General features: G+C 42.1%; 1 protein-coding gene across 3 annotated transcripts in view; it reads right to left on the bottom strand.

Annotated features, from left to right (window-relative positions):
• CCDC125 (coiled-coil domain containing 125) overlaps positions 1 to 15,852 on the bottom strand; it is a 32,484-nt gene extending 16,632 nt beyond the window's left edge. Inside the window, exons 1-6 of one of the 3 annotated variants that reach the window (XM_057741796.1) lie at positions 15,740 to 15,852; positions 8,053 to 8,402; positions 5,584 to 5,642; positions 4,708 to 4,794; positions 2,060 to 2,137; positions 1,296 to 1,381 (exon numbers count right to left, since the gene is read on the bottom strand). In XM_057741796.1, the coding sequence (XP_057597779.1) occupies positions 1,296 to 1,381; positions 2,060 to 2,137; positions 4,708 to 4,794; positions 5,584 to 5,642; positions 8,053 to 8,362 (620 nt within the window). In that variant the 5' untranslated portion in view covers positions 8,363 to 8,402; positions 15,740 to 15,852. Of the gene's footprint in view, positions 1 to 1,295; positions 1,382 to 2,059; positions 2,138 to 4,707; positions 4,795 to 5,583; positions 5,643 to 8,052; positions 8,403 to 14,043; positions 14,164 to 15,723 lie in introns of those variants that run through there. The other 2 variants (XM_057741806.1, XM_057741788.1) reach the window with 2 other exon arrangements.
• Between the last annotated feature and the right edge of the window lie 890 nt (positions 15,853 to 16,742).

Below are 16,742 nucleotides of genomic sequence, written 5' to 3'. Positions count from 1 at the left end.
CATATTTACATAGTCTCCAAGTATCTCTCCACAAGATGCTTAGTAATTAAAGGGGGGAAAATAATGACTTTATAGTGCGGAATGAAGGCAGACACCACAGCTTAACCAAGTGATCAAGATTCACATCACATGTCTCCTGATATGATGCTTTAAGAATACAACATTGCTTCAGTGGTAACACTACCAAAAATGCATAACCCCATTCAATCCAGGAGCATCAATACCCCCACTGTAGGATATTCTACAAAATAATGGGCCTGTCCGCCTCAAAAACTGTAAAGGTTATAAAAGATAAACACTGAAGAACTGTTTGAGATTAAAGGAGACTAAAATTTAGACATCACAACCAAATGCAATATTTGGTTCTGGATTGGTCCTGAACAGGAGAAACTGTTTTTTTCTCTTTTGCTCTATTTTTAAGATAGTTGATAATACAAAGAAGGTCTGTACATTAAGTAATAGTATTGGGTTAATGTCTCGATTTATAATTATATTATGGTTATAAATAAGAATGTCCCCTTTAAAGAAGAAACAAACCAAATTATTTAGAGTAACGGGGTCTTATATATGCAAAATGGTTCAGAAAAATATTACCTCTATCTATATTTATGTATTTAACTACAAAGAGAGAGAAAGGAAAAAAGAATGATAAAGTAAATGTGGTAAAGAGTTAAAATTTGGAGAATCTTGGTGAAAGATATATAGGAATTATTTCCACTATTCTTACAACTTTTCTGTAAGTCTTCAATTATCTCAAATTAAAAGTTAAGAAGTAATAAATTAAAAAATTAGGTACTAAAGGCATCTACAACTCCAGATAGCAAATCAATTTCTCAGTGACTGACCTTATAAGTATGCTATAATTTAAAGTTATTAAATAAATTCACACTAATAAAAGAGTTGCTCAAAAGACTGAAAAAACAGTGCCAATGCTAAAATAACTTGGGAAACAAGGTTCTTAAACTGTACTTTAATATACAGTTTATACTATATTTTTTAAGAAAGAAAATTAACAGTAACAGTAAAATATGGAACTGCTAAGTGGTAAGAAATATGAATTTTATTTTATTTTTTTTGGCCATGCCACATGGCTTGCAGGATCTTAGTTCCCTAACCAGGGATTGAACCCAGGCCATGGCAGTGAAAACGCTCAGTCCTAACCTCTGGACCACCAGGAAATTCCCTAAATTTTATACTTACAGTTAGCTCAAAGAAGAAAAAAGCCTAAGCTACATTTGAATTATACACAGTTTTTAAATTTCCCAAGAAAAATTATGGAATAATAATATACAAACCTGTCATATTTTTGGATCCAGGATTCCTCTATATTTTTAAATCTATTCTGATCAAATTCTATTTCCCACTGCAAGGCATTTATTTCCTATAGAAAAAAAAAATAGCACTTTCAAGGAAAATTACTACAAATAAATCATTTCATGACTTGTGAATAGCTGAAATACATCTTTTTTTAGTCATTTCACAGAAACAGGCTAAAGAGAAAAAACTAATTATTGCTCAAAAAGAGTCTATGACATTTGTAAACACATATAACATGCCTCTTTAGCACTCAAAAAGCTTTGAAGCTTACTTATTACAGGGAAAATTTCAAATTGTCTAGCTTCGAAATTTGCTGGCCTGAACCTAGATTTCTCATTGCCCCCAGCCCATGCAGAGCCCAAAATACACTCCTAGAAGTCTGAGCCCAGGACACTCCCATCAAGGGAGAGTAAAAGAGGCATAGGAACACAAGCATCTAGGTGACTTCTAACTACCTTTTTAGTGAAGATGAGATGGTCAGAAAGAGGCAGGCTCTACCAGGCAACCAGTGGGAAAAAAATAGGAAAAGGAGAAAAACAGGAAGTGTCAATTTGGTAGGTTTAGTCCATGTGACAGTCTGTTTTGGATTATAAGCTCCAAAAGGGAAGGAACTGGATGAAGTTGAGCACACCTAGCTGAGGGTATGCACAAATGACATGGCCATTGGTACAGTGATTTTCAAGGAAATTCTATTTGAAAGTGTATTGAATTGAACAAATTTATGCTACAAGGGATCAAATACCTTCTCCAAGGATCTCTTTTGTTCCACAGTTTTCTGAAGCACTGCCTGGGTGTGACTTGTGGCTTTGCCGAATATTGCCTAAGAAAAATAAAGATCGTATCAGTATAAATTAAATTTCTAATCACCCTTATATGCAAAGTGAAGTTCACATTTTTATTTTAAGACAACAGAAAATTACCTTGAGATAAGAACTCGCACAGAGACCACCTTTTGTATAAACTCTGATAGTTCAAAAGTCAGAAGATCTTGGTTTGGTTCTTTCCCAATGAGTGTGAGAATGAATGAATGAACTTCCCACACAAAGATACGTACACGAACATGCACAGCAGTATCAGTCACAACAGCCAAAAAGCAGAAACAACCTAAACGCCTATCAACTGATGAATGGATAAATAAAATGTGCTATATCTATACAATGGGGTATTATTTGGCAATAAAAAAGGGAGAAAGCACTGACACATGCTACAACACACGTCAACTTTAAAAACACGTTAACTAAAAGAATCCAGAGGCAAGAGAATCTAGACACACGTTGTGTGATTCTACAAGGATGAGTCAAAAATTATCCGCACTCTGGCTGTAGAATTTATTTTAATTAACTTTTAGAAAAGACAAATACATCATTTTTCGACATAATCTCCTTGCCTTTCAATACACTTCGTCCGTCTGTCAACAAGCTTTCGTATTCCCTCATTAAAAAATGTTTTAGGCTGAGCTGCGAGCCACAAATGCACCGCTGTCTTCACTTCATCAGAAGTGAATCTTCGTCCTCATAGGGCTGCTTTCAGGGGTCCAAATAGGTGAAAGTCCAATGGAGCAAGATCAGGACTATAGGGAGGGTGCTTTAACACCTCAAAACGACATTTTTGCAGAGTGTCGACAGTGTGGGCAGACGTGCATTATCATGCAAGATCACAACACCCTTAGCAGTCCTCTGCATTTAATCTGAAGTTTAGGCTTCAGCTCTTCAATAAGCATCTCACTGTAACAAGCACTGTTGATTGTTGAATCTTTTTCCTGATAATGTTCTAATACTGGCCCTTGAGAATCCCAGAAAACGGTAAGCATCAATTTTCCAGCTGATGGTTGACTTTTGAACTTTTTCTTGGTTGGCGACTGAGGATGTTTCCATTCCACACTCTGCCGTTGACTCTCAGGCTCGTAGTGATGAATCCATGTCTCGTCACCAGTAATGATTCTCTTTAAGAAACTTTCACCTTTCTCAGAGTGTCGGTCCAAATTTCGTTTGCAGATATCCAAACGCTTCTGTTTATGCTCTTCTATGAGTTGTTTTGGTATGCATCTCACACAGACTTTTTGAAACCTAAGTCTATTGTGCATTACTTCGTTTTGAGGTGTTAAAGCACCCTCCCTATAGTCCTCCTCTTGCTCCAGTGGACTTTCACCTGTTTGGTCCCCTGAAAGCAGCCCTATGAGGACAAAGATTCACTTCTGATGAAGTGAAGACAGTGGTGCATTTGTGGCTCACAGCTCAGCCTAAAACATTTTTTAATGAGGGAATACGAAAGCTTGTTGACAGACAGACAAAGTGTATTAAAAAGCAAGGAGATTATGTCGAAAAATGATGTATTTGTCTTTTCTAAAAGTTAAATTCTACAGCCAGAGTGTGGATAATTTTTGACTCACCCTTGTACTTACGAAATAGAAAGGCAAAGCTATAAAACAGAAAGTAGATTAGTGGTTGCTTGGGTTGGGAGTGGGAATGGGAGTAATTGCTAATGGGTAGGAGGTTCCTTTTTTGGGGTGATGGAAATGTTCTAAATTAGGTTGTGATGATGGTGACACAACTCTAAGTTCAGTAAAAATAAGCTGTATGCTTAAAACAAATGAAATTCATGACATGTAAGTGGTTAAGAATCTGCCTGCCAATGCAAGGGACACCAGTTCAATCCCTGCTCTAGGAAGATCCCACATGCTGCGGAGCAACTAAGCCCGTGTGCCACAACTATTGAGCCTGTGTGCTGCAACTACTGAAGCCCGTATGCCTAAAGCCCATGCTCTGCAACAAGAGAAGCCACCGCAATGAGGAGCCCGTACACCGCAATGAAGAGCAGGTGCCCCCCGCCTCCCCCCCACTCACCGCAGCTAGAGAAAGCCCGTGTGCAGCAATGAAGACCCAATGCAGCCAATAAAGTTAATTAATTAATAAATTTTAAAAAAAATCTATAGCTTAAAAAAAAACCTGTATTGTATAACAAAGGGAGTTCAACTTGAGGATGGATGATGCCTTAGAGGACTGGGATGGGGAGGGTGGGGGGAGTCGAGGGAGGGAGGGAATACGGGGATATGTGTATAAAAACAGATGATTGAACTTGGTGTACCCCCAAAAAAATAATAAATTAATAAAATGGAAAAAAAAATAAAAAAATAAAAATAAAAAAAAGAGCAACAACAAAAAACCTATATTAAGTACTGATGCTCTTATTTTTAAAAAACGGTTAGGAAAAAAGTGATTTGGTGCTTTCACTGCCGTGGCCCAGGTGCAAACCCTGGTTGGGGAACTGTGATGCCGCAAGCCGCAGGGCATGGCCAAAAATATAAGAATAAAATAAAATAAATAAAAGCTAAAACCATACTACTTATCACTGGAATGTGTACCTGATGAAAGTTTAAAAGTAACTTCTTACCATGCTTTGAAGAATTTTCAGTGCTTCCTCTTTACCTTCAAGTTGTCTTTGAGATGCCTCAAGTTCAGTTTTCAAAATTTCTACCTCCTGGGGAGAAAAATACAATTAGTCTTCCTATCTGCAAGATACGCAAGCCCAAGTGATCGATTCAGACCATTTACACTTAAGCTCAACATTCACTGACTCAAAGTGCTTTGACCTTACAAAATGAGGCTGGAAATTCCTCCGGGCTTTCTACATGGACCAGAGAGGCTACAGCTGGGGCCCTCACGATCAGGTGGCAGTTACGCCTGAGAGCCCACCCACACCTTGACTTCAGGCCTCGGGCCTCCATCACCGGGAGGGACTTGAGCCGTTCTTCTAAGCCCCCAGTTTGTCAGGGCAGTGCTAGGAAACCAGAGCGTAGCTTTCACCAGAAGAGTACACAAATGCACACGAAGATGGGCTTCCTGTTCCTGACAGGAGACGCACCCTCATAGAAACTCCTGCTCGCGGCAGGATGGATGGCCTCCTTAGACCGGGTACTTTCTGGTCCTCCGACTTCAAAGAGGTTAAATGAAGTCAGGTTGTTTCAAGCCACACATAATGGCAAGACAGATGGAAGGGAGTGGTTTCTATTTTCTCTAGGAGGGGATTAGAGAAGCAAGGTGGAAAGGAGAACAGGAGGGCATGTTTACGTAAACAGCCTTTTTGAGAAACGGGGAGACCAAGACACAGAGGAGGGAAGCTGGAAGCTATGAGCTGGACACTGTGGCTCATGGAGAATATCTGCAAAGCCAACAGTTGCTTCCCATACTATGCTAGTATTACTTAAACAAAATATCTACCAGTGGACTTCATTCACGTGAGAATTCGCATATTAGCCAGAGTACCTACCTCCAAAGTTTCATCAAGACGCTGTCTTAATTCCACATTTGACAACTCTGAATTAGAATCTATTAGAGGGAAAAAAATTAAATATTTTCTTTAGTTGGGTACAAAATATCAAATACAGGCTTTCCCTAAATTGAAAAGAGAAATTAATTGTAATAAACCAAATGATGATAAAAACAGCTTAAAACAGTCCATAAATAAAAAGACAGATACTTATGAATCAAAAGACTTTTAAAAAAAGGACTCTAAAATAGAACTGCTGTTAATGAATTGGTTAATTACTACATCCAAATACGTACAGAAAAACATGAATGTTGGAGAGTGAAGTAAATAAATTTTGGTGTTTGGCTTAAGCGTGATCAATATCGTGATATGACTATCTAGGAAATAACCTGAATTTAATTGCTTTCCAAGAAGAATGACTAGAAGTCTCCAGTAACTTCGATTATTCTCTCCTTAATGTGATCAATTGAGACATTAAACTGGGCTTCCCAGGAACTTCATTTTCATTGTGGTCTCACTGGCAAACAGAAAAACAGTGAAGTGGTAAATTACAGCAAGAGGACAGGAAGTAAAAAGAAGAAAAAAATTTAGAAAGAATATTTTGAGGGACATTAAAAACTTCTCAAAACAATTTTTTTTCTCTGCTGTTCTGAACTTTCATCAACACGACAGTATCCAAGGGAAAACCTAAGTCATGTTTTTACTCTGATAATTCAGGGTTCCAAGGGACAAAAGTGACTTTGGGTTGACAATGACAAGTTCCATTCTGTTAATACTTGTGGTGGGCAGAATAATGGCCCCCAAAGATGTCCACATCTAAATCCCGGAAGCTGTGAACACCTAGCGAGAGGGATTTTGCAGATGTGATTAAGTACCTGAAGATAGGAGAGTATTCTGGATTACCCAGGTGGGCCCGATGTAATCACAAGGGTCCTTATAAACGAAAGAAGGAGGCAGGGGAGTCAGTATGCGAGTGATGCAGCGTGAGAAAGACTGGACCAGCCACTGCTGGAGATGGAGGAAGGGGACCACGGGCCAGGGGATGCAGCCTCTGGAAGGTGGAAAAAGCAAGGGAGTGGATGCTCCCCTAGAGCCTCCAGGAGGAAGGCAGCCATGCCGGCACCATGCTTTTAGTCCAGTGAAACCTGTTTTAGACTTCTGACCTATAGAACTGTAAGAGAATAAAATTTGTGTTGTTTTAAACCATTAAATTTCTGGTAATTTGGAAACTGCCTATTAGCAAGAGGAAACGAATACAATGTTCTCACCTAGGATCAAGTCAACTCTGATAGAAAGACAAAAGTCCATAACCCCCCCAAATACGGGCGCATACCATTACTATTACTTTTTTATGTCTCAGTAGTTTCCTCACGTTTTTGTAAAGGCATCTTAGCATAAGCACTTGCAAGCATAAGCTTGCAAAACAGTATCCATCCTCTATGCTTGATAAGGACTTGGAAAAAATATATATAAATAATCCCATCCTAATTTCAAGAAGGATTTTGAAGGATAGATCGATCTCCAGCTGCAACATGTTTTCTGTCAATCTGAAACCATGTATCTTAAATTATTTTTAGGTTGTTCTAATTTGTGTTTGTTCCACCTTGGTGGGGAAGTTTTACAACTCAGATTACAAAAGATTCAGCCACACAAGAGCTGTGCCACAGTGCAGGCTGAGACCTGTCCACCAGCGTCTGGTCACACTGCAGTTATAACACTCTACCACAATATGACTCTGAATTTTGTTCTCTCCTTAGTGTACAGCACAATTTATTTTTAGTTACAAGTTTAATTTTGTTTTGAGAATTTTTAAGAATTTTATGACATCCCTAAAATAACCTGAAACCTATGTGTTCTGCCTGTAACACCCCTTCCCCAGATGAGCACCGGGCTTGCAGTGCTCAAGTGTCACCTCCTTAGAGAGGCCTCTCTTGACCTGTGCCTCAAAGGGCCGTGCCCCAGCCCCACTCACTGTCTTTTCACTTCCCACTGCCTGATGTTATATAGCTGTTGATTTGCAGGTTTATTTTCTGTCTCCTCTAGCAGAATGTGAACTCCATGACATTAAGGCCTTTGACTATTTTATTCACTGATGTTTTTCCCAGAGCCTGGTACTGTCCTAGGCACCTAATAGGTACCCAATAGGTACTAAATGTCTGTTGAATAAGACAAAAAAAGAACAAATGAAGTATACCTCTAGTTCATAAGAAAAGCAAGGTAAGTAATCACTTACTGATATTACTAACATATGTATTGATGCAGAATAACTACTGTACTTAATGATTTGTATAATGCTTGAAAACAGAAACATCAGTCACTTTTGTACCATCACCAATCAATCTCTAGAGGTGAATAAAGATAAATTTCTAAAATCCATGACGGTGACCCATCTTCATGCGTTGGTGACAGCACTGATAAAATTCACAGGGGAGAAAGGAGGAGGAGGAAGAGGACACTAGGCATTCTTACCAGTGCTACTTGGCCGTCTGTAATGGGGCATTCGGGGCCCTTCTGGGTCTGTATCTTGCCAGCTTTTATGCCTGGAATACTGAAAAACGGCACCGTCTCTTTCTTCCCCTTTTCTTGAAAATGGGGGAGGACTAAAGCTCTTTCCATCTGATCTTTTTCTAGATGTAAATAAATGTGAAACTTGCACTTCATAAATGCCACCGGGCCTTCTTCCTAGGCCATACCCTAGATCACCTTCTGCCATGTCATCGTCCTCTGTTTCCCAGGCCTGCCCCTCTGCCTCGCTCGGCGGCCTCGCCACCCTGCTCATCAGCCACGTGCCTTCTTTACCATAGGGATACACAAGTTATCTGTAGTTAAGAAAAAAGAGTAGTTAAAAAGCCATCAGCATAATCCAAGTTGGGTTTGCCAGGGAAGAAAATTCCTTTCCGTGTTATGCAGGCAGAGCCAGCGACGCACAAGCACACAGATGCCCTTGCAGTCCAACTGAAGCTGTTTAACATTTCAGGACTTTTCAGGTAAGAAAAGATCTGGCTCCTTATTTCCAACGACACAGGAAAGGCTTTTACTGAACCCAATAACCTGCAGATCAGGGTTTGCCAAGGAAAAAGAACACGCCTGACAAACGAGCTTACAGAGGAAAGGGATCCGTTTTCACAAGCTGAAAAGCTGTATAAAATTCAGAAAAGTCTCTGAAAACCCAGCTTCCAACGACTAAGACTGTCTTGCCACTGTCCCTCACAGCCCTTTATCTACTCCAGGTGCTCAGGACTCGTATGCTCTCTCCTACAGCTCTACTTGGTTCCTTTTCTATTTCCGTGCAGACACAATTAGGAGAGGTTCTGTTGGGACAGTGATAGGTGGGAGGGAAGAAGGTCCGCCTCATCGTCCCTCCCTCTCTTTCTTTCTCAAACCATGCCACACCTGTGTTCAAAACCCTCAGTGTTTCTCAGCACAGAGTAAAGGTCAAAGGCCTTCCAGTGGTGAGGGGCCCCCAGGCTCACCCCCGCCCGTGCCCTCCCCCTGGGCTGGCTGTCCTGGACTCCCCGGTGTTGTTGACCGAGCCCGGCATTCCTGCCCCAGAGCTTTGAGTTTGCCCTGCCTGCAACACGCTTCCCCCAGCCAGATGCACAGCTGGTTCCTCACCTCCTTGGGTCTTTCCTGCAGAGTCACCTTCTCCGTGTGGCCTTTTCTGGCACCCCGCCTAAACTGCCAACTCCTCCTCCCTATCCCACTTCTCTGCTTGGTTTTCCTCCTTGGCACTTCTGACCTTCTAACACACCTCTCTATACTTTACTCATTTTTCAAAGCACACTGCTGAAAGCGGGAAGGAAGTACAAAGGGGCTCCTGGGAAGCAGGAGCCTCTGGCCTACCTGCTTCACTTCTCCAAAGCTGTGTGACCTGGACACTTCCTCTGCCAGAGCCCAAACCTGCTCCCGAGGGCCCCAGGTGGAATGCCAGCTCCACAGGGTAGCGATCTTTGTGTGGGTCACACTGCCTGCCCAATGCCTAAACAGTTGTCTGAGACATGATCGGTGCTCAATATATACTTTGAAGTAAATGGATAAAGGGAGGAAGGAATAAACAAAGAAACGGAGGGACTTCTCTGGTGGTCCAGTGGTTAAGACGCTGCGCGTCCACTGCAGGGGGCACGGGTTCGATCCCTGGTCGGGGAACTAAGATCCTGCGTGCCGTGAGGCACAGCCAAATCAGACAGACAGACAGACAGACAGACAGACAGATAGAAAAATAAAATAAAATAAAATAAAATAAAATAAAATAAAATAAAATAAAATAAAATAAAATAAAATAAAATAAAACTGAAATACTTGCCTGGGGCGAAAAACAAAACAGCCACCTCTGTAAGGCTCTACACTGGATAACCTGGGGCTAACTGGATGCCCTAGAGAGAAATGCCCATCACTGAGCCCTCCCATGTGGTGCCCGCTGGGAGCACCTACCTAGTGACAGTGGCCTACCTGTTAACTAGAGAGCACCAGAAATGCTCAGCCTTGTCCCTCCAGTACAAGGGCAGTTAAAAGGGACTTTCACCACCAGGCATTTCAAAACAGCTGCTTTGCTAAAGTTATTTAGAAATATTTCATCCTTTTCTCAAGACTCATTTTTTTTTGTTGTTGTTTTTTAAAGGAAAATAAACACATCTGACATTCTTTCTAAATATCCTGCTGTTTAAGTAATTGCATTACCAGGACATTAAAAAATAATTAAATCTCAGTCTTGTATTTTTGCTGAAGTCTCTCTCTTAGTCTCCCACTATTAAAATCACACATAGAAGCCAAATAAATCTATTGTGTTTGAAAGGGTTTCTGTTATTTTTAGGGTCAAGGTACCATACTTTTTCAATGTTTAAAAACAAAGCCCCTTAAAAAAAATTTAAAAATAAAATAAAACAAACGAAGGCCCTTAAAAATTTTGGAGAAACACATCATAAAAGAAGATACATGGAGCGTTCCCTGGTTGCCTAATAGTTAGGATTCCAGACTTTCACTGCTGGGGCCCGGGTTCAATCCCTGGTCAGGGAACTGAGACCCAGTTATGAGAAGTAGCAAGAAGAAGAAGAAGATACATAGATGGAAAGAGGCTCAACATCCTTCGTCATCAAGGAATTGTAGATTTAAACTACAATGAGATTCCCCCACATACCACTGCCAATTCCACATGCTGCTGAGGATGTGGACACCCACATACACTGATGGTGGGAGTATAAGATGGTACGACCACTGTGAAAAAGTTTGACAGTTTCTTTCAAACAAGTGACCCAACAACTGCATTCTTAGTATTCACCCAAGAGAAATGAAAGCATATGTTCATACAAAGATGTGTGCATGAATGTTCAGAGCATTATTCAAATTAGCCAAAAACCCTGAAAACAACCCAAATGTCCATCAATAGGAAAATGGACAAATTGTAGTAGTCCACACAACAGAATATATTCAATAATAAAGAATAAGTTTCTGATATATGCAATAATGTGGATGAATCTTACATTATGCTAACAGCAGAACCATGTATCGTATGAAATCCAGGCAAAACTCATGTACATGACAGACAACAGATCAATGGTTACCTGGGCAGGGGGAAGGTTGACTTCAAAGGGGCCTGAGGGAACGTTTCTGGGGTGATGAAAAAGCCTTGTCTCTTGACTGGAATGATAGTTTGTCAAAACTCATTAAACCATATACTTACAATGGTATGTTTTATTACATGTAAATTATACCTCAATAATATGATGTTAAATTTTTTTTTAAAAAACAAATAAAAGAGAGACCTTTTAACTGAATTAGGGGAAAAGATGAGAAGTGTGTTAATCAGCTGTGCCCTCCTAGATAAGAAAATGATTAAACTGGATGCCTTAAATTGGCAATAACTTTTAAACCACAATCTAATAATAGCTAGCATTTGTTGCTTAGTTTCTGTGTGCCGGGCCCTATTCTAAGTGCTCTACTTAGATTATTCTATTTAATCTTCACAAACACTTTACAAGACAATACTATTATTGTTTAAGTCTAGACAATTACATTGAAGTAGAGAGAGGGTAAATAACATAGCTAAAAAGAGATACAGCCAGATTCTGAATCTAGATCCCTCATGTCAGAGATACCATTAGACTCTTAGCCATTGCTTTCTATCTTTCAGAGAATTTCAATGTGATCAACATCAGAGTAAGCCCAAGTTTCTATTATTTATGACAGCAAATAAAATTGAGAGTAAAGGCCTAAAATAGTTACTTTTGGCAACACTCAACAAAGTATACTGGACCCATTTTTCCTCCCAATTTTTATGAAATCATCTTGGTTCCTTTACAAGCTTATTTCCTAAATAAGTTTATCTAGGGACTTCCCTGGTGGTCCAGTGGGTAAGACTCCATGCTCCCAATGCAGGGGGCCCAGGTTTGATCCCTGGTCGAGGGACTAGATCCCTCATGCATGCTGCAACTAAGAGTTCGAATGCTGCAACTAAGAGTCTGCATGCCACAAGAAGATCCCGCATGCTGCAACTAACACCTGGTATAGCCTAAATAAATAAATAAATAAAAATTGTTTTTAAAAGTTTGTCTATTTTTATCTGTCAAGGTAGATAGAAAATTACTTATTTGGTGTTATTTATTATGAGTCAAATAAATAATGAATCTTGCTATAATTCATAATTCTCAAAAAAAAAGAAAATTACTTATTTGAATCAAAGACTAATCCCTAAGAGGCTGTATTTTACCTCTAGTGCAGATTCCTGCTTATAAATGCAACCTCCTGCCTCTGTTAAGAAGGGTGTGGTCAGGGTTCCGCGGCCAGCAGTGAAGAAAATAGAATTGGTCAACGCAAAGGAAAAAAGCAATAAGAGGAAAGAGTAAGCAATTACAGGATCAGCTAAGAATACTTTTCAATGTGCCACATATATTTGAGCATCACAGGTATGCCTTCCCACTGTTCAGAGTTGAACAAAATGAGCTTTCACATGGTCTAATGCTGTAGCTTTTTCATAATGTAACTTTGGGAATTGTTGGCTGTGTACTCTCCCACTTTTATATACTAACTACATAGTAATATTAATATATAATGCAGTCAAGACTTCCCTGGTGGTCCAGTGGTTAAGACTCCATGCTTCCAATGCAGGGGGCCTGGGTTCCATCCCTGGTCTGGGAACTAGATCCTGCATGCCATAACTAAAGATTTCACATGAAGATGCCACACGAGGAAACAAAGATCCTACATGCTACAGCTAAGACCCGGAGCAGCCAAATAAATAAATATTTTAAAAAATGTAATGCGGTCAAATTAAACTTGACTTTTGGAATGCATTTCTTCTAAGAAAGGGGAAAAAAGGGACTTCCTAGGTGGCGCAGTGGGTAAGAATCTGCCTGCCAATGCAGGGGACACAAGCTCAAGCCCTTTCCCAGGAAGATACCACACGTCGCGGAGCGACTAAGCCTGTGCGCCACAACTATTGAGCCTGCGCTCTAGAGCTCGTGAGCCACAACTACTGAGCCCATGTGCCGCAACTACTGAAGCCCACACGCCTAGAGCCTGTGCTCTGCAACAAGAAAGGCCACTGCAATGAGAAGCCCACGCACCACAATGAAGAGTAGCCCCCGCTCAGCGCAACTAGAGAAAGCCCGTGTGCAGCAACGAAGACCCAACAGTCAATAAAATAAATAAATAAATTTATTAAAAAAAAAAAAAGAAAAGAAGTTACTAACATTCCATTCAACCAGTTTTACATGCATTCAAGGTTGACAACCAAGGAGGCAGCACGATGTGTGACAGAGAAGGCTGTGACCCAGGAGGCCTAGGTTCGAATCTCACACCAACACTTACTGCTCTGTGATCCTGGGCAAGTCATTTAACCTATCAGAGCCTATTTTAGGATTTCCAAAATGGGTTTAAGCATAACTATTTTATAGGGGTATTTGGGGCACTATCAATATAATATATTTGAAATCAATGTTCATTGATATCAATTTGAGTACTAGTTTCTTCATTTGTCAAGTCAAGGGACTGGATAAATTCTTTCATTCTTTAGACCTCTAAAATTCTGGCTTTAGAGAAGCATTTCCCAAAGTGTACCTCATGGAACCCTGGCTCTATGGACTATTAGGTGTTGCTAGAAATAAAAGGGTCCTTTTGGTTTTATTAAGGGTGTCTTCTTATGCCAGCCCAAGCATACGTGACTTGTTCAAACTACACAGACAGTGGTAGAGCCAGAACTAGAAACCACATATCTGGCTCCTGGCCCACTTGAGAATGCCCACTGGATGAACAGACGACAGCCTGTGAGCAGACAATCTTCTGCTCTTCCATTAAAACAACTCTGAAAGTGACGTGTGTCTTCCTAACTCCTAAATCTAAGACGTAGCCTCCTTCCTCGGGCTCCTGCACGTCTGCCGAAGCCATGATGCTACCGACTCACCGCGTCCAAGCACCCTGGTCCACCCTGGCTCCTCAACCCCACAGCAATCCCGGACTGCCTCCTACCTGCCCACTCAGACTCCTTTTCCTCTTCCTGTCCCTTCGGTATACGTCCGGCTTCCACTCCTGAACACTCTTAAATACACATCTCCAGCTGGATATCCTGGCAGCAATTCAAACACAGCTGTTCAAAAACAAACTCATTACCTTCCCCACCCCCACCCCAGGTCTCCTGCTGAGTCCTCTATTTCTGCGAATCCATCAGTCATGCGCCCAAACACCCAGGGCCAAAATTTTGGGATTTGGGGTTTTTTCCTTTTTCTTCTTTTCGGCGCCTTCAATTGCCAAGTCCTCTAGGTCTACAAAATCTCCCCAAACCATGTCTTTCTTTGCACACCAACTTCACAGCCCTGGCTGAATTTTTTCTCTTTCTCCTGGGCTAAACCAATACTTCCCTAACGGATCTACTCCGAGCCACTGCTGCTAAATCAATCATCTCCAAGCACAGATCCAATGATGCCCCTCTCCTGCCCCAAAACATTGCATAGTTCCCACGGCAAATATGATTAAAGTAGGTGTCACCCTGTTTTCTATAAGGTAACTCCAGTTTTCCCTTCCTGTGCCATCTGTCAGTACTCCCTGGGCACGCTCTGTACTTCCGTGTACGAGGGATTGTACCTGCTCCCAGGCCTCCTCAGCCTGGTCTCCTTCAAGCCTCTGCTGGAGCCATTGTCCACCCCAGGAATGCTTTCTCCCCTCAGTTCACGACAGCCACTCCCTCCAGTAGCCCTCCTGACTCCCCTGGGCCAGATGTGGCTTCTCCTACCTCTGAGCCCTCCCAACTCTGCCTTGTACCTTTCTAATAGTCCTTATTTCCTACCTGACTTGCATTTTTCTTACACACACCCCTAGCATAGGGAATGAGTGTGTCTCCTTTACTTGTGCATAACAGGTGTCCCAGAGACACTTAATGGACGGAATTGAAAAAGAAAACAGATTCCTGCCTGGAAAACTTGAACTAGAAGCACCCACACCCACCAGCTGGACACCTCTTTCCTTAGCAAACAAGCTGATCAAACAGACACCTAATTCCTGTTAGGCTTGGCAAAAAAGGAAGTGACTTCAGCCCTTTCTGTAAACAATGGTCTGCAGCATATCGCTGTAGGATTTTGTTTAAATTTTTATGTCAAAATGATCTGATTTACAGTAAGTTGGCAAAGATAGTACACGGAGCTCCTGTACAGTCTTTACCCAAATTCCTCTAATGCAATATTAGGGTACATTTATCAAAAATAAGAAATTAACATTGATACACACACTTAACTAAACCACATACTTTATCAGGATTTCCCCAGTTTCTCTACTGATGTCCTTTTTGTGTTCTCGGATCCAATCCAGGATACCACGTTGCATTTATTTAGCGCGCTATAGTTTTAAGGCTCATAATTAGAAAAATATAGAAAATAATAATAATAAAGGAGGAGAGGAGAGAGGTAGAAAGAGAGTCTTTCAAATCTATTCCTTATTTCTACAATATCAGATGCGGCCACTCAACTAGCGGGAAGGGAAGAAGGAGCCAGTGTACCAGCTTGTGCGTAACCTGCGGAGTTTCTCGAATTTGCGCAGCCCTGCCCGGGGGTCTGACGCCGGACCCTCCGCAGTATCCGTGGATGAGGAACCGAGAGCGGGCCCCCCACCGCCTCGCGTCGCCCCCCGCCCCTCGTCCCCGGTCTCCCCCACGCTCACCCCCCAGCGCGCTCACCGGGCGCCGAGCCTCCACGTCGCGCGCGCCGCCGCCCCTCCAGCCCCGGGAGCGCGCGGCGCGGCCCCGACCGAAAAGGCGGGCGCGGCGGCCGGGGTCCCGGCCCCGCCCCCCATCTCTGCGCCGCCGCCGGGGCGCACCTGGGGAGGATGCAGGGCAGGGAGCTCTGTCCGACTCTGACGCGCTCGTAAGGTCCCCGGCTGTGCGCAACCGAATTATCAACAGTAGCTCGAGACCTGGAGAAGCAGGACGAGGCCGTGTGTGCATCAGTGAAGGTAAAATGAGCTGGTTCAAACATTAGGCATCAAGGAATCGCGCGAGAGGAAGATGGAGCTGAGCTGTAGCGGCGGCTCTTGAAAAGCAGGCTTTCGGAGCTAAGCAATGAGGGGGGCCTTGTGGGCCGAAGAACTGCTGGGGCGAAGGCCAGGCGATGGGGAGAAACCAGAGGGCAGGGCCTGGTGGGCCTGGAAAGCTGCTGGAAAGGGCTCCCGGTTGCTGTGAATTTCCGGAGAAGGACCCCGCCTCCCTTTAACCCCACCCAAAACGTGCTGGGTCGTTAGCTTCACCTGGGGCAGTGATTTTGGTATTATTTCCTAACACCCGACGTCCTTGAAATAACTGAAGGAATTTTGTAGTTGTCGAAAAACTTGGCCAGATTTAACAGTTACTCCGGATTAGAAACAAACTAATGTCAAAGAAAATACAGTTAAACATGACGTTAAGAAGAAAAAAAAGGGGATTTTATTCGAGCCAAACTGAGGATTATAACCGGGAAGACAGACTCTCAGCTCTGAGAACTCTTCTACCTGTTGGAAATCCAAAGCACAGTCATACACATTTTCGAGGGGAGGATGGTACATAAATGTGACATACTGATATTTTACATAAAGTTCACTGAAGATACCTAGGTCAGGTAAGCACCTGCAAAGCGAGCAGCAAGGCACCAATGACCCCCTACAGAGTTGGGAAAGAACACTTTTCTTTTAAAAAGTTACATGGCTGG

This window comes from Hippopotamus amphibius, chromosome 1, assembly GCF_030028045.1.
Source record: "Hippopotamus amphibius kiboko isolate mHipAmp2 chromosome 1, mHipAmp2.hap2, whole genome shotgun sequence".
Lineage (NCBI taxonomy): Eukaryota > Metazoa > Chordata > Mammalia > Artiodactyla > Hippopotamidae > Hippopotamus > Hippopotamus amphibius.
This window is presented reverse-complemented; position numbering and strand designations above follow the sequence as displayed.